General features: G+C 44.8%; 1 protein-coding gene across 14 annotated transcripts in view; it reads left to right on the top strand.

The window, feature by feature from the left end:
* Positions 1-22,539, top strand: part of FNBP1 (formin binding protein 1) — a 547,949-nt gene that overhangs the window by 415,261 nt on the left and 110,149 nt on the right. For 8 of the 14 annotated variants that reach the window (XM_029614281.1, XM_029614285.1, XM_029614283.1 and 5 more), the window contains 3 exons: positions 3,015-3,161; positions 12,058-12,255; positions 17,777-17,965. In XM_029614281.1, the coding sequence (XP_029470141.1) occupies positions 3,015-3,161; positions 12,058-12,255; positions 17,777-17,965 (534 nt within the window). The remainder of the gene's footprint in view (positions 1-3,014; positions 3,162-12,057; positions 12,256-17,776; positions 17,966-22,539) is intronic. The other 6 variants (XM_029614291.1, XM_029614288.1, XM_029614292.1 and 3 more) reach the window with 2 other exon arrangements.

Below are 22,539 nucleotides of genomic sequence, written 5' to 3'. Positions count from 1 at the left end.
GTATTTGTAATCTGCAACGTATAGGGCCATATTCGTTGTATTCATGGGGAAGCGAAACGTATCGCGATTCCCCACGAATACAACAAATCTTCGCCGAATTATTCGGCTGTCTAAAGGAGTCAATTTAAACAAACCCCCCACTCTCCTGACTCCCCCAAGACTTACCAAAACTCCCTGGTGGTCCAGCAGGGGGTCCGGGAGCCATCTCCTGCACTCACACCCTCGGCTGCCGGTATTCAAAATGGCGCCGATAGCCTTTGACCTACTATGTCACAGGGGCTACCGGTGCCTTTGGTCAGCCCTGTCACATGGGAGGAGCAATGGATGACCGGCGCCATCTTGTGCTGACAAAGGGGACTCGGGTCTCGGGGACTCGGGTCTCCCAAGACTTGCCAAAAGTCCCTGGTGGTCCAGCGGGGGTCCGGGAGCAATCTCCTGCACTCGGGCCGTCGGCTGCCAGTAATTAAAATGGCGCCGATAGCCTTTGCCCTCACTATGTCACAGGGGCTACCGGTGCCTTTGGTCAGCCCCTGTCACATGGTAGGAGCAATGGATGGCCGGCGCCATCTTGTGCTCCTACCATGTGACAGGAGCCATATAGCACTTTGATAAATGACCCCTTAGGAACCTAAGTTTTCAGCTGAAAATTCACCTAACTTTAGGAGTCTCAATTTGTCTGCTGTTCATTTGCCTATATTTAGGCACGTAAGTTAGGTGCCTAGTCCTGAAAATCACTGCTAATCTCCTACAGTTTTTCTTCCACCTCTATAACCACTTATTTATATGGCTCCTAAATTTAGAAGTCTAGTGAAACTGTGAGCCTAAAATTAGGCACTCAGTGTTAGTACATTTTTATAAGGGACAATTTAGGAGCTCAAGTCCCACAATTAGTCTCCTAAACCCTTTAAACTTGACCTTAAAATTTTTCAGCTATCATGGTACCACAGTGCTTAAGTGTGAGTTGCCATATTGTTGTGCTTACCCTGCCAGGAACGCGGAGTTAGCACTTTGTTACGCTCTCCTTCTCCAGAGGGGAGGAGCTAGCAATCTGCTGTCGCTCACTCTGCCAGGAGGGCGGAGTTGGCAAGCTGTTCTGCTGTACTCCTGAAAGGGGAAGGAGTAACGATATGACATGACCTGCTCCTCCAGAGGGGAGGAGTTAGCTATCTGTAGATCTTTTAGCGAACTGCTGTCAGATGCTCCTATAAGTAAAGGAAGTAGCAAGCTGTTACCAATCTGCTAAGGAGTAGCAATCTGTTATGGATCAACTCTCCAAGGAAGAGGAGTTGACAATAGGTATATAGTACTTCACTACTGCGATAGCAATCTATCATGCCCCCCCGCTACGGAGTAGCAATATGTATATATATATATATAAGCTGTTGGTAAGTATCAGAGAAAGAGGAGTAGCTGTCTATATAATACTTCCGTGAGTGGAGTCAGTGGTCTGTAGTGGTTGGCTCCCACAAGGTGACAATAGTGAAAGGAATGACCACTTGGGGGAAATGGTGAATCCCTGGGCCGATGGCAGATGACAGCGCCCCCAGGAGGAGATCCTGAGAGGAACCACCGGCTAGGCTACAATATGAGATAAACACAATAGTTCTTTATTAGACTGGAAGCTGGACCACCAGAGGTGGCAGTAGTGAGTCACTGTGTCCGGCAAGGCTGAAGTCCTTCTGATACTGGAATATAATGTCTGAGTTGCTGAGCTGTAGAGAGAGACTAGAAGTAGTGAGTAGACAGGGTATACTGGATACAAGATGGTACACGCACAATAGTAGATGTCTGCAATGGTCTCTATGCCATAGAGAGTCTTCAGTACATTCAGGAACAGTAGCCGTAGGCGAGCACTGGTTCCCACAAACAGTCTGTAATAAGAACTCACAATTGCTGTATATGAAATGGCTTCTAAGGTAGAAGAGAGTCTGTAAAAGATTCTAGGAACATGGGCCCTCATGGAGCGAGTACCGGTTCCTATCTATAATCTTGCCAATGTAACTCTTGATCTCTGTACCTGCGATAACTTCTTGGACAGAAGGGAGTCTTCAGAGCAATAGGAATGTAGGCCCTCGTGGAGCAAGTACCGATTCCTATGCAATAGAACTCTCAGTTCACGCCCACAATCGCTTCCAGGAATTGAGGAGTCTTCCAAGTGTTCTGGCGATCTGAAATCAAGAAGAAAGAGCGGAGCCCCCGTGGAGCGGGTACTCCTGGTAAGTTTGAAAAGGCCGAGCAGTGGGGACGGGTTCCCCGGGTGACTCGGATCGTTGTTGCAAGTATCGTGGATTGCCGAAGCAAGTCCCGTTGGAATTCCTTGCTAACTCGCTAGAGGTTAGCAAACAAAGACCTTTTAAAGTGCAAATGGATGACGTCACTACGGGGGGACGCCCCCGAGGTTCACACCCTTGCTGATACAAAGTCTGGAGTGAACGCGCGCGTGCCCTTACGTCATCGGGAACATGGCAGATCCGTAGCGTTAGGCCAGCCCGGGGGAACTGGGACCAAGAGGCGGGGAGAAGCCGCAGCTGCATTGTCCGACAGAGCCGAAGGGAGTCGCATCCCAGGTAGAGCGGGTGGAGCGAGGGGCGAGAAGAGGCACGAACGCAACACATATCTTCTTGGGTTATACTTGAATTATGAGTGTGCAAATAACTATCCTTTCTTCTGTTCTCCATTCCTGATGATCTCTCACCTGTTTGACAAGTTGCAGTTTATATAACCCAAAAGCAATCCAAGGAGGTCAGTGAGGGTCAAAGCATTTTTCAGTCCTCTGTTATTCTCCAGGATTTAAAGGCATTGGGGTCAGGAAAGATTATTTTGGTTTTCGTTTGCAGGGCAAAATTTTTTTTTTTAATGTACACTACAAATTGTTAGATGCTAGGCATTTGCAGCAGTTTTGGTTTGGGGTTTTTTTTTTTTTGGAAATCAGAACTCTGGTTTGCTATGTAATAAAGAAATGTGTGAATTGGAACTGCAGAGGCTGTTTGTTGAAACATGGTGCAATATTTCAGAAACTCCAAGAGATGGAAGAAAAGCGGATAGTAAAGCTATGTGAATCTCTAAAGACCTATGCAGAGGTAGATCGCCAGGTGATTCCTATCATAGGCAAGTGTCTTGATGGGATAACTAAAGCAGCAGAATCCATTGATGAGAAACATGTAAGTATTTTCATTATGTTGAAAATGTAGCATATAATTTATCAATTTCATGCTATAGTTATTTTTTTTTTCTAAAACTTGATGTTTTAAACATTTATTTATTATTCTGTAGACAGCTTTAGTGATTACCATAGGATTGCAGTAAGTCAAATATAATAAAATAAAAACATTCAGCTCTCTGCAGTTAAGGGCTCTTGGCCTACATCTCTTTGTTACCGAGAATGTATTCTTACACAGGAAAATTTCAAATTAAAAAAAGAATTCTGAAGGGCTTCAACATAAATGCAATAAAAAAGTTACTTACTTTATCACCTGGCAGAAGGAAAGGCAAGGTCACATAATCTGGAATCTTTTGTGGAGGTCCTAGCATTTGGCTGTCTATGCTGACAGTCTCAGAAAAGAGGCTGATTCATTTATAGTGCATGGAAACACAAGTCTCTTTAGGAAAGAGTCACCATGGGGGCCGATATTCAGCCGCAGAGCAGCTAGTAAAGGTAGCCAGATATAGCTATCTGACTAACTTAACGGGGATATTCAGCAGTGTGGTTGCACTGCTGAATATTCCCGGCTGTTTTAAAGTTAGTTGGCTAAGTTTATCTGGCTAACTTTAGGGAAACCCTACAGCGCGATCAGAATTAACCATATAAGTTAAGAGGCTAACTCTGGTCTGCCCTGAAATGCTTCCCACTCGCTCCCAGACCACCCCTGATTTAAGTAGCTAAATTCTAGCCACATAACGAGTTATGCGGTTAGAATTTAACCATATACAGCTTCGAATATCTCTGCTTTGCCTTTTAGATGGATAACTTTTAGTTATTTGTCCAGATGGCTTCTGAGTATTGGCTTCATTATTAATATTAGTTTGGTATTTATGATGCCAAGACTGGGATATTAATATGCTGATAGTTAAGGTAACAATCATTTGTTTCCACTTGCTTTCAAAACTATATATAGCTTTTCATGACCGTAATAATGACTTGTTTCCAAATAGTTCCCCTAGCAGTTTCAGTAGCTGCTTTGGAAGAGCAGGTACCTTTTTGTCAGAAGGGACTAATATTGGATTTTTTGATCTGCAATGTGTGTATGGAGAACTGGTGTATTTATTTAAGTATTAATCTCCTCTGGACAGTTCAATTTATGCCCCATTCCCCTACAGGAGTAAAACTTTGAGCCTTTTACTTAAACACTTATAATGGCATATAAGCACAATATGGTCCACCTAATTTGCTCAATTCCCTTTCCTTTTGCAATATCATAGTTCCCACTTGATCTCCAGCTTTACATTCACTTCTTGCAGTGTGATTATCCCAGCGTTTAAAATATTCCTTTACCTTTTTTACCTCCATCATCTCCACTGGGAGGCTGTGTTAGGTACCCACCAGACTTTCCATGAAGAAATATTTTATAATGTTACTCTTCAGTCTATCCGCTCTGAGCCTCATAGCAAGACACCTTGTTCTAGAACATTCTTTCCACTGAAAATTGTTTGGTTCTTATGCATTATTTATACCTCTGAGGAATTTGAATATTCAAAGAGGAGTATTGCTATTCTTTGAGGACAAGCAGTATGGTAGTCCTCACACATGGGTGACATCATCAGATGCAGCCCCGAAACGCAAAAATTATATCAAAGAACATAAGAACATGCCATACTGGGTCAGACCAAGGGCCCATCAAGCCCAGCATCCTGCCAATCCAGACCATAAGAACCCGGCAAATACCCAAAAACTAAATCTATTCCATGCTACTGTTGCTAGTAATAGCAGTGGCTATTTTCTAAGTCAACGTAATTAAAACAGGCAATGGACTTCTCCTCCAAGAACTTATCCAATCCTTTTTTAAACACAGCTACACTAACTGCACTAACCACATCCTCTGGCAACAAATTCTAGAACTTTGACTGGGCACAGTGAGCATGCCCAGCATTCCCTATACAACGTGTCCACGACGGTTTCCTCTCCAGTCTCTTTTTCAGCGGAACTGTAGCATTGCGGTTTTTGGAAAACTTTCTCTTTTGTTGTTTTTCCGATGTTCGATGCCGGGTCCCTCTTGGTCCATCCCCGATAGCATTCCTAGTCAGGATTTTCTTCATTTATCGGTAAGTTTCCTTTTGCAATTGATTCCCCCGTGGAAGCAGTGCTTCAGCGCCCACCGGTCATAGACACCCACAACCATCAGTTTTGATTTTGCATCACCTTTTATTTCATCCAGTCGAGGCTATGTCTGGTTTCTGGCAATGCCCTCAGTGCCAAGGACCGTGTCCGAAACGGGCCGCCATGAGATATGTGTCCTTTGCCTGAGGGCATCGCATGACGTCCAGGGTTGCCACGAATGCGCACAGATAATCCTGAAGGAATCTTGTCTTCAGCTCGACAACATGGAGCAACTCCTCTGGTTGAGGAAGACTGAGCCATCGGCATCGAAGGATCTTGGAGCCTCACCGATGGACACATCGGCAGGACTATTGGTTGTCAACAACTGTCAAGCTCCTCAAGGCCGAGGATGTCAGGGAAGGACTGGGCTAAGCATCTAGGGAAGCCGAAGAAGCATTGGCATCAGGCCCGTAGATGCATGGGAATGCACTGGCACATGCTGTGATGCCCCTGAAATGACAACGTGGCGAGGAGTGCCAGGGATCCGCAACGATATACACAGGTACTGATGCCAGTCACTAATCTCCCTTGTGAGTCCAAAGAGAAAATTTCTACCCCTCCTTTCTCCCAGTCGATATTGGCATCAGCAATGTTTGTGAAGGAGCTGGAGCAGTGAGTCCAGCTGCCGGTGGAAAGGGCCCTGCAGGGAATTGGTCCTGTTGCACAGACGGCACCAGAGCTTGTACAGTCCATCCAGGAACCGCTGCTGGAGAAGCTCAATGCGCTCATTGAGGCGTTACTGACCCAGCCGGAATCTGTGCCCAGGCCAGCATTTGTGCCCATTGGGGCACCATAGCCTCCCCCTAACAGTAGGGCAGTAATTGCCGATTCCGCATAAGAACATAAGAAATTGCCATACTGGGTCAGACCAAGGGTCCATGAAGCCCAGCATCCTGTTTCCAACAGAGGCCAAACCAGGCCACAAGAACCTGACAAGTACTCAAACACCAAGAAGATCCCATGCTACTGAGGCTAGTAATACCAGAAGCCATTCCCTTAATCAACTTGATTAATAGCAGTTAATGGATTTCTCCTCCAAGAACTTATCCAACTCGTTTTTAAACCCAGCTACACTAACTGCAGTAACTACATCTTCTGGCAACAAATTCCAGAGCTTAATTGTGCATTGAGTGAAAAAGAATTTTCTCCAATTAGTCTTAAAGGTGCTACTTGCTAACTTCATGGAGTGCCCTTAGTCTTTCTATTATCCGAAAGTGTAAATAACTGATTCACATCTACTCGTTCAAGACCTCTCATGATTTTAAAGACCTCTATCATATCCCCCCCCCTCAGCCATCTCTTCTCCAAGCTGAACAGCCCTAACCTTTTCAGCCTTTCCTCATAGGGGAGCTGTTCCATCCCCTTTATCATTTTGGTCACCCTTCTCTATACCTTCTCCATTGCAACTATATCTTTTTTGAGATGCGGTGACCAGAATTGTACACAGTATTCAAGTTGCCATCTCACCATGGAGCGATACAGAAGCATTATGATATTTTCCGTTTTATTAACCCTTCCCTTCCTAATAATTCCTAACATTCTGTTTGCTTTTTTGACTGCTGCAGCACACTGAGCTGACGATTTCAAAGTATTATCCACTATGATGCCTAGATCTTTTTCCAGGGTGGTAGCTCCTAATATGGAACTTAACATCGTGTAATTACAGCAAGAGTTATTTTTCCCTATGTGCAACACCTTGCACTTGTCCACATTAAATTTCATCTGCCATTTGGATGTCCAATCTTCTAGTCTCGCAAGATCCTTCTGCAGTGTATCACAATCTGCTTGTGATTTAACTACTCTGAATAATTTTGTATCATCTGCAAATTTGATTACCTCACTTGTCGTATTTCTTTCCAGATCATTTATAAATTTATTGAAAAGCACCGATCCAAGTACAGATCCCTGAGGCATTCCACTGTTTACCCTTTTCCACTGAGAAAATTGACCATTTAATCCTATTCTCTGTTTCCTGTCTTTTAACCAGTTTGTAATCCATGAAAGGACATCACCTCCTATCCCATGACTTTTTAGTTTTCTTAGAAGCCTCTCATGAGGGACTAATACCTTCTGAAAATCCAAATACAGTACATCTACCGGTTCACCTTTATCCACGTGTTTATTAACCCCTTCAAAAAAATGAAGCAGATTTGTTAGGCAAGACTTCCCTTGGGTAAATCCATGTTGACTGTGTTCCATTAAACCATGTCTTTCTATATGCTCTATGATTTTGATCTTTAGAATAGTTTCCACTATTTTTCCCGGCACTGAAGTCAGGCTTATTGGTCTATAGTTTCCCAAATCGCCCCTTGAGCCCTTTTTAAATATTGGGGTTCATTGGCCAGCCTCCAGTCTTCAGGTACAATGAATGATTTTAATGATAGGTTACAAATTTTAACTAATAGATCAGAAATTTCATTTTTGAGTTCCTTCAGAACCCTAGGATGCATACCAACCGGTCCTGGTGATTTGTTAGTCTTTAGTTTGTCAATCTAGCCTACTACATTTTCCAGGTTCACAGTGATTTGGTTCAGTTCATCTGACTCATCACCCTTGAAAACCATCTCCAGAACTGGTATCTCCCCAACATCCTCATTAGTAAACAAGGAAGCAAAGAATTACTTTAGTCTTTCTGCAATGGCCTTATCTTCCCTAAGAGCCCCTTTAACCCCTTGGTCATCTAACAGTCCACCCGACTCCCTCACAGGTTTCTTGCTTCGGATATATGAGCCAGTACTCATGGGACATCTGGAAGCAGGTGCAGGAGGTGGCCAAACAGCTACCTCAACAGCAGCAGAACACGCTCATGTTGCTGGTTCACAAGGGCCTGGAGTGCAGAAAACAAGAGGTCTGAGCGACCTACGATGTTTTCAACATGGCATTGAGGGTATCTGCAGCGGGAATCTGTGCCCACAGAATGGCACGGGCCTCGGATCTCTGACCGGAGGTACAGGAATGACTTGCTGACATGCCATGTACCAGGAAGAAACTCTTCAGAGACAGGGTGAGGGATGCAGTGGCCCAGCTCTGGAACCACCATGAGACCCTTCAACAACTCTCCACCAGCACTCCGGACCCATCCTCCTCCTCTAGGAGATTGGCAAGATCGGGGCAGAGGAAGTCTTTCACCAGAGGAAGTACTATCCTCCACCCCCTCGCTCCTGTCAACAGCATTAGCTCCTACAGTCATCCCAGGCAGCAGAGAGCCCCCAAACCCCAGCCAGCGCCTCAGTCAATTCCAGGGATGGAGTTTTTACTGGGTCGTAGGGAGCATAGGCCAGTCACCTGTATCCGGGATGGTGGACCTTCCAGTTGGGGGCAGGTTGTGGTTCTTCGCAAATCATTGGCCCAGTATAACCTCAGAGTACTGGGTTTTGTCCATCATCCACCAAGGGTACCAATTGAACCTATTGGGTGTCCCACCAAATTGCCCTCCAAGCCCATTTTGGGGGCCAGTAGCACATCAGAAGGTACTTCTAACAGAACTCTCCTCCCTCTTAATGTCCAGTGAGGTTGATCCTGTTCCACCAAGGCAAAAAGGGCGGAGATTTTACTCCAGGTACTTCCTGAACCCAAATAAAACAGGAGGACTCTGTCCCATCCTAGACCTAAGGGCCATGAACAAATATGTCAAAAAAGAAAAGTTCAAGATAGTTTCCCTGGGCACTTTGATTCCCCTTTTGAAAAAAGAGGACTGGCTATGCTCCCTCGATCTAAAGGATGAGTACACTCACATTAAAATCTTCCCCAGTCACCGGAAGTATCCCTGATTTGTGGTGAGAAAACAGCACTTCTAATACTGGATCTTTCCTTTCGGGCTAGCGTCAGCCCCACAAATCTTCACAAAATGCCTGGCCATGGTGGTGGTGCACCTCTGCAGACTGGGGGTGCATGTTTTCCCTTATCTGGACGATTGGCTGGTCAGGCAGGGGCCGTCAGATCTATGCACTTGATTATTCGGGTGTTGGAATCACTAAGGTTCATCATCAACTATCCATCATCAACAGCCCATCACCTCAATTGGACTTCATAAGAGACCTGCTAGACACAGCTCAGGCCAAGGCCTTCCTGCCTCATCATCGCTTTGACGACCATCACGGCAGATATTCAACAGAGCCAGGAGGTGTCAGCCAGGCACATGTTGAGGCTTTTGGGCCATATGGCCTCAACCGTCCATGTCACTCCCTTGGCATGATTACACATGCGCAGAGCCCAATGGACACTGAGGTCACAATGGCACCAGGCCTCCAGAACCTCATCCTAGTGGTGGGTACTTTCAAATCTGGAATGGAGGATCTCTTTTTGGAACTCTGTTACCCAAATTGTCCTAACCTCAGAAGTGTCCTACCTGGGCTGGGGAGCCTATGTAGAGGGTCTCTGGTCTGCTCAGGAAAGCTGTTATCAAATCAACGTTCTGGAGCTTCGGGTGATCAGGAATGCACTATAAACTTTCAGATATCGGCTATCCAAAAAAGCTGTCCTGATCCACACCGACAACCAGGTAGCCATATAGTATGTCAACAAGCAAGGAGGTACGGGATGGTACCTTCTGTGTCAAGAAGCAGTCCAGATCTGGTTGTGGGCCCTGTCCCAGGAGATGGTGCTCAGGGCTATGTACCTGGCCATGATGGAGAACATGGTAGCGAACAGATTGAGTTGTGCCTCCAGACCCTCAAGTGTCGCTGGACCAGGGGGTTGCAAATCGGATATTCCGCCTCTGGGGCAGCCCAGACATAGATCTCTTCACATCCCCCTGCAACAGGAAGGTGCCTCCCTGTACAGGTCAGATTGCAAACCAGCCTTGGATGCCCTTGCCCGTCACTGGGGCAAGGGTCTCCTGAACACATATCTTCCAATTCCCTTAGTGGCGAAGACTCGCTTGAAGCTTTATGAGGACAAAGGGAGTATGATCCTCATAGCCCTTTATTGGCCAAGACAGGTCTGGTTTCCACTGCTTCGAGAGTTGCCAATCCGGAGACCAATCAGTTTGGGGACTTCCCCAAATCTCATCACTGAAGATCAAGGCAGGTTGTAACATCCCAATCTCCAGTCCCTGGTGCTCACGGCCTGGATGTTGAGAGGTTAGTTTTGCAACCACCTGATCTCTCAGAGGATGTTCTCGGGTCCTGGTGCTTCTAGAAAGCCTTTCACTAGAAAGTCCAACGGACTGAAGTGGAGTAGGTTTTCCATGTGGTGTGAGCAGAAGGCCCTAGATCTGTTCTCCTGCCCCACACAAAAACTGTTTGATTACCTTCTACATCTATCAGAGGCATTTGGCGCATACCACCAGGGTGTATATGGTACACCCTTTTCTGTACAGCCTATAATTGTACATTTCATTTGGGTCCTGCTTCAGTTGAAGCCTCTCCGTAGGCCTCAACGTGGTGTTAACTCAGCTGATGAAAGCTCCTTTTGAGCTGCTGCGCTCCTGTGACCTGAAGTAAGTGACCTGGAAGGTCATATTTTTGGTCGTGGTCACTTTAGCATGCAGGGTCAGCAAGCTCCGGGCCTTAGTGACTTATCTACCTTACATTAATTTTTATCATGATGGTGGTCTTGCACAAGCACCCTAAGTTCCTGCCTAAGGTAGTGATGGACTTCTATCTTAACCAGTCCATTGTCCTACCAACATTCTTTCCCAGGCCCCATTCGCACCAAGGCAAATGAGCACTGCACAGTTTGGACTGCAAGCGAGCCTTAGCTGTCTGTCTGGAGCGGACAAAAGCCCATAGACAATCCACCCAATTTTTTGTTTCTTTTGATAGAAATAGGTTGGGCATTGCTGTTGCCAAACAGACACTATCCAATTGGCTAGCAGATTGCATCTCCTTCTATTATGCCGAGGCGGGACTGCATCTTGGTGATCACTTCAAGGCTCATTCTGTCAGAGCCATGGCAGTGTCGGTGGCCCACTTGCAAGCAATTCCCGTGGAGGAGATCTGCAAGGCTGCGGTGTGGAGTTCTCCAGACATACACAACTCACTATTGTGTGGATAGGGATGGCCAACACGGCAGTAGGTTTGGCCAGTCTGTCCTTTGAAATCTGTTTGCAGCATAGAACCTAACTCTTTCCCAACTAGGGCCTGTTGTTTGGGTTCAGGCTGTCTCCCCCTCTATTACCAATAGCATCATTGTTGTTGTGCCCATTAGCACCTGTTTTGGTGTCTGTTGGTCCCCTTTTATGTTGGGGAGCAGCTTGTAGCTAGGGATTCACCCATGTGTGAGGACTACCATTCTGCTTGTCCTCGGAGAAAACAGAGTTGCTTACATGTAACAGGTGTTCTCCGAGGACAGCAGGATGTTAGTCCTCACAAAACCCATCCGCCACACCATGGAGTTGGGTTTCCCCTATTTTTTGTTTTTTATATAATTCTATGTTATAAGACTGGACAGGGACCCAATTGTGGACGTGTGGTATAGGACATGCTGGGCATGTTCAGTGTGCTAAGTCAAGGATCTAGAAACTTTAACATGTTTTCCCTGTAAGGGCTCTATCTGGTGATGTCACCCATGTGGGAGGACTAACATCCTGCTGTCCTTGAGGAACACTTGTTACAGGTAAGCAACTCTGCTTTATAAACAAAATTTGTTTTCTTTTTCTGAAATAATTGTAAAATTAAAAAATCCTTAAAAATTCTGTATAGTTAAGTTTGTGAAAACACCATTTTTAGTGCATTAAAGATCAATGTTCCAGGAAATGGAACATTTGCTTAGCTGATAATTATTGAGCTGTACTATTCCAGGATTCCCAGTTGGTAATAGACGCCTTTAAATCCGGGTTTGAGCCCCCCGGAGATGTGGAATTTGAGGATTTCAGCCAACCGATGAAGCGTACTGTGTCTGAATCCAGCCTTTCGAATTCCAGAAATGATGGAAAACCAGAATCCAAGTTTGGCAGCAAATCCAAGGGCAAATTGTGGCCCTTTATCAAGAAAAACAAGGTACAGTCACTCTTATTCCAGATCACACATCCTGCACTTAAGTAGCTTGTAATAAATTGCAACAATTTGACAATTAAGATCTTTCTAACTTTTAGTTTCAGCGATCAGAGATCTGATGTCCTGTTGTGGTATTTCTTTGCAGTCTTGATTTTTAAAGAATATTTTCCATCTGTAATTTTAAAATTATTGCTTTTTTAATTTTTCAAAATTATCTTTGGTTGTTATGTCTGAATGCCATGGTCTTTTATGTTCTAATATTATGGATATTGCATTGGATTCATCTGCATGCTGGCTTCTAACATCATCATTTTGTTGCTTTTGCACTGGTTGCTTTCCCATAAAATTATGTAGTGGGGACCCCACTAAGAATTGAATGGCAAAATTAGCTCACATCATTGCCAGCTGGTTATTAACAATTAGTTGGATCCTTTTGATTACTCACTAATTTCTGCTTCCATCCCCATTGTTGCATGACATCATTCACTTCAGAGTTATGGTTTTATCCTGAACACTTCTACTTATACATTGTTAATGTAGTGGAATTAGGCACATATAATATGTGTGATGTTAGAAAGCAAAATAGTCTTTGTGCTCTCCAAATAACAGTAACAGGAGTGCTACCCACACAGCAATCATATTCCAGCACCTGTGTGCACACAGCAGTTTTAAATTGTGGCATGTGGCAGTTACTAAGGGGGTGCAAGGGGGGACCGGTCGCCCCGGGTGACAATAGGGGGAGGGGTGCCATTGCTGCCAGCAGATAGGTCCTGCGGCGGCGCAGAGCAGTGATGTGCTGGGGGAGTTTCCACTCCCTGCCAGCAAAAGCCAGGTCCTGTGGAAGAGGCCAGCGGAAGAAGAAGAGTCCCAGCGGTGCTGCCGGCATTTCCTGGAGCTGGTGGCAGAAGAAGAGGCCCAGCAGTGCCGCTGGAATTTCCCGGAACCAGCGGCAGAAGAAGAGGCCCAGCAGTGCCGCTGGCATTTCCCAGAACCAGCGGCAGAAGAAGAGGCCCAGCAGTGCCGCCAGCATTTCCCAGAAACAGCGGCAGAAGAAGAGGCCCAGCAGTGCCGACGGCGTCTCCCGGAGCCGGCGGCAAAAGAAGAGACTCTGCTGTGCAGAAAGTGGCCAAAGAAGTGAGAGACTGGCCCTGTGAGAGTAAGTGCCAATGTATGAGAGGGGTGTGTAGGTGTGGGTGTGGCTGAGTGTGTATGAGAGGGATGAATGGGTGTGGGTGTGTATGAGAGGGGTGTGCGGGTGTATGAGGGGGTAGGAGAGTGTGTGTATGAGGGTGTGTTGGGGTGTATGAGAGGATGCCTGTGTGTGTATGAGTTGGTGAGTGTATAGAAGGGTGAGTGTGTGTGTGCCTGTGTATATATATGAGAGGGTGCCTGTTGGTGTGTATGTGTCAGAGGATGCCTGGGTGTGTGTATGAGAGGGTGCCTGTGTGCGGGTGTGGGGGTGAGAGAGAGAGGAATCATGTGTGTGTATGTGTGAGTGAGAGAGAGATGGAGGAAACGTATGTGTCTGTCTCTTTCATACACACACACTCAAGCTCCCTCTCTCATGAAGCGTGTATGTGTGTAAGAGACAGAAGGAGCATATTTTGTTTGTATCTGTGTGTGTGTGTGTGTGTGTATACCCCCAGTTCACGACAATCTCAGGGTAACAGGTATGGAGAGTGGGGGATTTTTAAAATTCTTATTAGTTTTAATTACTGGGTGTTACTTGATGTCTGCTGTTACACGCGAAGCTGGGTGTCTTCTAAAATACGTGCAGCGAGCTCAAGGCCCAGCCTCGCATGTAACCCCCGTTTCCCCGTGCGCAGGGGATTTAAATTTTAGCTGTAAGCATATATGTGTGCGTATGAGAGAGAGGAAGCATATTGTGTGTGTGTGTGTGTGTGTGCCCCCAGTTTATAACAATCTTAGGATGTCAGATGTGGAGAGCGGGAGATTTTTAAAATCCTTAGTTTTAATTATTGGGTGTTATTTGATGTGTCTGCTGTTTTGAAATATTTTATCGATGTTTAGGAAATTTTAAATTTATATATTGGGGGGGGGGGAGGGTGCCAAAGAAGTATCTGCCCGGGTTCCAAATACTTTAGTTACGCTTCTATTACTACCTTACAAAAAACAAACTTGCTGGGCAGGCTGAATGGATTATTTGGGTCTTTTTTCTGCCAACATTTACATATACAATGTGATATATTTCTTTCATAATTTAAAGAGAGTGTAGGGAGAATCATATACCTATTTGCTTGTCTTCAGGCAGCAATGAGGTAAAGCTTTTTTCCCTTGTTCTCAGCAGGTTGAGTGCTAGTTTTTTTGTGCCCCCCCCCCCCCCCCCCCCCCGATTCATTCAGTGCCTGTCTGGTCCTATCAAATAAAGCCCAGCTCTTCCTGCAAACTATATTTTTGAAAACTGACAAGCCCACCCACCAAAACCCCTGGATAAGGAAGTGTAATAGGTACCCTATGCAAACTTTCAAGCCTTGCACACACGCCACCCTTCCCCATACCCCCCCCCCCCTTACCCTTTACAGACACACACAATTAAATTATGCATTTATAACAAATTTTACATGAAAAAGAACATTCAAAATTACAGTCTTCTGAGGCAAAATGATCACAACATGCATATTATATTTACCCTCATTCCTTTGGTACCAACCAGAAAATTCTGCAAAAAAGACTCTTGGAGCTCCTATGGAATTAGACTTTTTGTAATGCATGCTGTGTGTGGGCTTGGCCCTCAGAAAGCCATGAATAAACAGAATTACCATTACAATATAGTAAACTCCCATACCAAAATAACCCTAACAACCTTATCTATGAGAAGACAACACTGCACATATTACACCAGGCCCTAGAACACCAATAAAAACTTTTATTAGGAAATCAGGCTGCTATTGATCCCTACACAGAAATTACATGCTAGTAAAATACCTCACCTCGGTCACATATACAGAACACAGAGAGACCCTGACCAAATACACAATAAAGAGATCAGAAAGTTTAAACAGAAACGTGCTGAGAACTGAACTGGAACCCACAACAAGCCAGCCTCTATATGCAGAGCAACAATGGAAAAATAGAAACATTACCATTCTTCATAAAACATTAAATAATAAAATCAAGAAATATAAAACATTAATCATAATAGTAAAGTTATATTCATAAAAAGAATATTTCAAACCAGTTAATGAATAGAATATCAAAAATTTCCCAAACACCAATAAAATATTTCAAAAATCTGATGAATAAAAAATCCAATTAAACAGTGTTCTATTCCCCCCTAAAAAATAAATGTTTCAAAAGAGCAGAATCATCAAATTATACCCAATAATTAAAACTAATAAGGATTTAAAATCTGCTCTCTATACCTGGGATCTGTTTTCCAGTCACCCTGAGATTGTCGTGGATTGGGGGAGGAAGGGCCGCACAAATTTTATCTTCTTTCTCACACACATGCACAATAACACATTCATTCTCTCACACTCTCCCACTATCTAACATACACAGGCTGCCTCTCCCTCAGATATATAATGTTTGTGTGCGTGCCTGTTAGAGCCTATATGTGACACATAGGCTCTCACAGGCACAAAACATGCACAAACACACAAGCTCTCACAGAGACACACATACACACACAGGCTCTTAAACACACGCATAGGATCTCATTCAGACACATACACATGCACACACAAACAGGCTGTCAGCACACACAGGCTTTCACTCATTCACACATCGTCTCCTGTTATCATCAGGCCGTGGTGGGATGAGCTCCACCACAGTCCCGCAGGCCTTGTCTTTGGGCAGTGGCAGGATGAGCTCCACCACGGCCCCGCAGGCCTCCTGCTGTCTTCGGGTCATATGGCCCATCAATCTTCCTGCTTGGGGGGGGAGGGAGTGGAAGCTGTGCGTAGACGAGCACATATGCATGCCCATACACGGAAAATGGGCCTCTCCTTCAGTCGCTGGTGCTCTTTCCTTCTTCAGCCACCATCTGGTTAGGCTCTGCCAGGGGCCCGCAGCCTCTCCTGCTGCCGCTGGCCCACCACCTCCCCTGGTGTGCCACCTTGTGCAAATGCACAGTATGCACACCCAGACACGCTGGACCTGGCTCTCAGAGTGCGGGAGGGACTGTGGGCATGCCACAGTCCCTGCTGCTGCGGGGTCTGTCTTCTTGTCTGTGGGGCTTGGGACCCCTGTGGACACATTGTCATTTGGTGTCACTGCCGCTAACGTCATCTTTCTGCCCAAGGGGTGTGGGATCTCTGCAGGCACATCATCATTGCCACCATGGTTTTTTTTTTCCTGCCTGCATAGTGTGGGATTCCCATGGGTGTTTTGCATCTAGAAGCAGGGTAAGGTGACCACAGCAGAGATATTTGGGGGGGGGGGGGGGCACTTTCTGCTGCCCCAAAGTTTGCTGCCTGAGATGGCCGCTTCACCCTGCCTTAATGATAAAACCACCCCTGAATGTACCAGAAAACTTGCTTCATCTCCCTCCCAGATTTATCCTGCCGTCTTCACCACCTTCTTCCCTACCTCAGCAGCTTCTTTTCCTTCATCAGTTCTTCCTCCATTCTCTGCAAAAGCCCTGACTTTCCCTGCTTGGGCCCCTCTACACTACCTCTCTGTGCTCTCTGTCCTTCCCACTTCTTCCCCTGTGTCTCTGTCCTTCTCTTCTTCCTTTCCCTATGTCACTTTATCTTCCTCCTCTGTCTCCCTCCCATGCCCTTGGATGTCTCTTTCCTTGCATGTCCTCCTTCTTTGTGCTAAATTCCATCTTGTCTATATCCTGTGTGGTTCAGGCTGCCGCCTTTGCCATGTCCTGCCTATTTCTCCTCCCCACCTGCTTGCTACTTCCTTTCCCTCCTCCCCTTGTTGATTCCTCTTCTGTCTTCTCCTTCACCATTCCAGGTAGCCAGCACCATGAGAACAGCCTAAGAGATGCTGATGCCACATAGCTGAAACTTGCTGAGCAGTGTGACATGGTACTAGTAGTGGACAAAAGAGTGGTAGAGTGGAGTGGGCTGTAGAAAGTGAGGCAAGGTATTGGGCAGTTAAGGAATATCACTTGTGGGTATTAGTATAAGCACAAAGACAGGTGGAGTGCCTTGGCTCATTCTGACCTCACCATCTCTAAGGACAATATGCTGAACCACATCCAGGTGTTGGGCTTGTGTTAAGGTATATATAATATCCTGGCATACCCACAGACCTAGTGATGGTAGATCCTAATATTTGCATGAAAATATCTGCATGCACCACTTGCCATCACAGTATCTCACTATTCCTTTGCTGCATTATTTATGAAACTCTCCATGACACCATATTTCTTCTTAACATGATGTAAATAGTGTTTTTCTTAATTATTGATCAGTTTTTTTTTTGTTTTGTTTTGTTTTTGGTTTATTGGTTTGGATTTAAATATTGCTTTGATCCTTATTTTTGCTTTGTGTTTTTTATCTTTTTATTTTGGTTTATATTCTATCACTGCTTCATCTCTTATACGTAGCTTATGTCCCTTCTAACATCCCCTCATCAGCCCCCTCCTCCTCCCCCTGCCTCACCCTCTGCCTCACCCTCTGCTGTTCCCAATGGCCCCCAGTCTCCCAAGCAGCAAAAGGAACCCCTCTCCCATCGCTTCAACGAGTTCATGACCTCCAAACCCAAAATCCACTGCTTCAGGAGCCTAAAGCGTGGGGTAAGTTCTGCTCTGATGGCTCTCTCTCTTTCTCTCTCTCTCATGCTTTTGTTGCATGCTATTAAGCACAACTTGTTTTGTTTGTGAATGAATCCATTGTCTCTTATTTCCACAGTATACAGACAAATCCAACTGATAATAACCACTAGAATCATTTGCAGTCAAAAGCCCTCACAAAAGCACACAGTCATAGAAGGAACTGTGGCGACCTGCACCATTTAAAACCATGGCTGGGAGTGTAGCTCCCTATGGGATGTTTTTTGCACTAACTGAGCGAGTAATGGGGCATAGAGAGGTTTCTCTTCATCATGTTTTATTAATAGTAATGGTCTGCAGGATGTTGCCTCACGTTACTGTTTTGCTATGGACAGTGCTAGACTAGCTCTGAGCACTGTGACTAGCAGGTGGAAGCAGCCCTAATTTAAAACTAAAAGACTAGGGAAAACATTCAAAATATGCTAGTAACTAACTTCAGATGATTATGAACAGTTTTAGGGGAGCCTGTGTAATATACCGCATTAAAACTGGCAAAGAAAAGCTCAATCCCAGCCACTCTGGGCCACAGTAATTAAAGGAGTGTCTGACCCCAAGTTACTCCCCTCCCTCCCACCCATTGGCAAAGGTAACAACCCCTAGCCCCTGGCAATGATCTCCCCAGCATAGTAACTCCTTCCCTAGTAGCCTCTATTGGGAAACACTACCTCCCAATCATCTTCTGTTGGGCTAGAATCCCTGCACCTTTATCCCAAGAAGCTTCTGGTACATAATGTGGCAGGAGCAATCTGTGGCATCATTTTGAATTATGGCGCAGGCAGAACAGAAACAACTTAGTATTGCACCTGCCCTATTACAGACTCAGAGGTTTCTTGGTGTATAGGAGGAAAGAGGACTTCTGGCCTGGTGGGAGGGAGAAGGAGGTCTTAAGGAAGAAGACATTTTTGGATATTTGGGTGGGCAGGCAGGGTTTTCCAATAAGGATAGGGCTAGCAGGAGGCTTATTGTACTGGGGAAACCTCTGGCTGGCATGGGGGAGTGTAGGTCTACCTAACTTAGGACTAGCCGTCTCTTTCACATTTGTGGGCTGAGTATTGATACACATATTTTCATGCAATGCTCAGGCCGAGAAAGTTTACAGCTCTTGTATGCAGTGTTAATATGCCAGTGAGCTTGTTAAGATGATATTGGATGATAATGAGCTCATTTTTCTGTGGGAAATGGTGTTTAAGCTATGATAATGCTTAAACTCCATCAAAGAAAATAAACAGAAAAATATCATAATAGCAAAACAATATCAGTTAGGTTATTACAGTAGTCCTGGGAAAGTAAGAAGTCAGTAAAAGAAAAATATAAACAGTAAAATGACCACTAACGCATTAACCTAGGATTAAATTAAAAGGCATAGGCAAGTATATTAACACATTACAATCGCAGATGTTAGAGGTACACCTGTAACCTTCTTGGCATTAAGAAGAAATCTCTATTACACTGGCACAAAGAAGAAATATTTTATATCTCAAATTTACAAAGACAGCATAAGAAAAAGGGAAGTACCAATAACTCTAGTTTCCTGGTGCATGGCCAAAACATCTGCCTCCTTCCTGCAATAACTTTTGCTAGATCTGGAAAAAATCCAGATTCTTTGGCCCATAAAAAACTCGATTCTTGTTGAAAAAATAAATGTATAACCATATCAAGAAAAACCCTGTAATGTCCAAACTATACATAGACAAATCATATTCTTTCTCTGAGGACAAGCAGAATGGTAGTCCTCACACATGGGTAACATTGGATGGATTCCAGCATGTCAAAGTTTCTAGAACTTTGAGTCTGTCTGAGCTTGCTCAGCATGCATTATATCACACATCCACACAGGGTCCCCTCGGTATCTTCTTTTCCATGGAGCCTCCTGTGTCTTGGAAAGATTGATGCTCTCTCTTTTTCTAACTTCTTAAGAAGTTGCTTTTTTCTCATGAAGTTTTTTTGTGTCGCAATCAACACGGGGACACTCCCGGTTCTCCCCTTATCGTCTTTAGCCCCAAGTGTCTTCACAGAATGCCTGGCCATGGTGGCGGTGCCCCTTGGCAGACTGGGAACCCATGTTTTCCCTTACCTGGATGTTTGGCTGGTCAAGAGCATATCTTGGAAAGAGGCTGAAGGGTCCATGCACTTGACCATCCGGGTGTTGGAGTCGCTAGGGTTCGTCATCAACTACCCCAAGTCCCATCTCATTCTGTCACCTCATTTGGTCTTCATAGAAGCCCTGCTAGACACGGCTCAGGCCAAGGCCTTCCTGCTGAGACCGAGGGCCATTGTTTGGATGGCTATCATGGCAGACATTCAAGCGAGCCAGCAGGTCTCAGCATGGCATATGTTGAGGCTGTTGGGCCACAATGTCGCAATAGTACATGTCACTCTCTTGGCACGATTACACATATGGAGAAACCAATGGTCACTACAAACCCAGTGGCATCAGGCAACTCAGAGTCTTTGGGATTGCATCCGAGTCACCCCGTCCCTCCAGGACTCCTTGTCCTGGTGGTGGGAAGATTCCAATCTGGAACTAGGGGTCTTCTTCCAAAATTGTCAGGTAGAAATTGTACTGACAACGGATGCATCCATCCTGGGCTGGGGAGCTCATGTAGATGGGCTCAGATCCACCCAGGAACAGTTGTGTCAAATCAACTTCCTGGAGCTCTGTGCAATCAGGTATGCTTTGTGGGCTTTCAGAAATCGGCTGTCCAACAAATTTGTGTTGATACAAAATGACAACCAGGTGGCAATGTGGTATGTCATCAAGTTCGGAGGTATGGGCTTGTACCTCCTGTGTCAGAAAGAAGTTCAGATATGGTCATGGGCCCTCTCCCAAAGGATGGTTCTCAGGGCCATGTATTTAACAAGAATGGAGAATATGATAGCGGACAGGCTGAGACGTTCCTTTTGATCTCATGAATGGTCTCTGGACCAAGGTTAGCAAAATGTCATCAATCTGCACTGGGATTTCCTTGGAGAGCATACCTTGTTCCACCTGTGGCAGGGGTTCCCGATCAGGGGGGACTCAGAGTGAAATCATGCCCCAGATAGAAAGCTGCTCCTTCAGCTTCAGTAGCAACATCTTAAACAGCAGCAGCTACGCCACAAGAAGCAGAAAAGAAGATAAAGGGCTGATTTATTGGAATATTTTCCCATTTATCCCTGCATGAAAAAACGTTGGCATTTAGGCTAGAAGTAATTTCCTAGTTATTCATTATGGTGAAATATGTCCTGAAGACCAAGGACCAGCTGGTTTATGAGACCAATTTAATTAATGGTAGAAAATGGGATAAAATTCTTCAGTGTCAACTGTTAAGACAATTCTAAGCAAAATAAATAAATAACTGCAGGAGATTCCTAAGAGAAATTTTGCTTTCAACTGCATCAAATTGCACACAGCATGTCTGCTATATGTATAACATTTGTATAACAAAACCACCTGCCCAGGAAGACCAGTCATGTCTAATACCTACAGTACCTGAATGTAATCTACTTTGAAGTGCCTAAAAGGCAGAATATAAATTAAATAAATGAACAACTGGTAGATTTAATTTTCAGCTTAATTTTAGTTTTTATTTATGAGAATTTTTGTTTGCAGATGCATACTTATCTGCCTTTGTGTTCTGTGTTTCTAAGGACTGCAAAGCCCATCTAGTCTGCCCAATCCTGATGCAATTCTGCAAACCCTACCCCACCTCAAACATTACCCCAACATCATAATAACTAAGGATTCTTTGTACTTATCCCAGACTATCTGATTTTCTTTTGCATCTGTCCTGTGGCTTCCAAGTTATACTTGCTGCATTTATACATTAAAACTTATTTTAAAGGGCTGGTTTAGTGGCTCATTACAATGCAGTTTCCCATTTTATCTCTCCATTTTCTGTCCCCTCATTTGTTGGCTGGCTACAGTAGCTGTTCTTCCTGTGCCTGAGAGCATCATTTCTGTGATGTAACCAGGCATGTCCAATCCGAATAGATGGGATTTCCAAACTCAGATCTCCCATAACATAGTGCACAATTTTATGGCCTGAGCCAGCCCAGAAACTTATTTTTTCCCCATGGACAAGAATAATAAACAAGCCATATGGGATGGGTGACTTCATCCAATAGCACTGAATCGGCTTTCACTCCTTCCTAGCTCAGAAACTTCTTTTGTGTATGTTGTAGGCATGCTTTGGAGTTCCTGCCCTGCGCTAACATCACTGCACACCTCTCTTTCTCTCTAATTTCATCCGCTTTGCGAACAGTCATATTTCCTCTTCTTTCATGTCAGCAGCAACTAAAAAAAAAACCAATAAAGAAAGATGCAGTCTATGAGGAAAAAGAGATTTTAAAAAACCCACTACAAAACGGCTTTGGTAGACCAGCATAATCTGGCAGAATGTCCCCATGGCAGAATGTCTCCAAGGATACTGACATATCGAGACCTCAAGCTGAAATATTAGCTTAAAAGATCATCAGAGCACAAAAGATTAAAACATCACTGAAAAAGAGACAATTCAGGTTAAAAAAAATCATCGGCTCTGAAGGATCCTCTGTGC

The sequence above is a fragment of the Rhinatrema bivittatum genome, chromosome 8, assembly GCF_901001135.1.
Source record: "Rhinatrema bivittatum chromosome 8, aRhiBiv1.1, whole genome shotgun sequence".
Classification (NCBI taxonomy): Eukaryota; Metazoa; Chordata; class Amphibia; order Gymnophiona; family Rhinatrematidae; genus Rhinatrema; species Rhinatrema bivittatum.
This window is presented reverse-complemented; position numbering and strand designations above follow the sequence as displayed.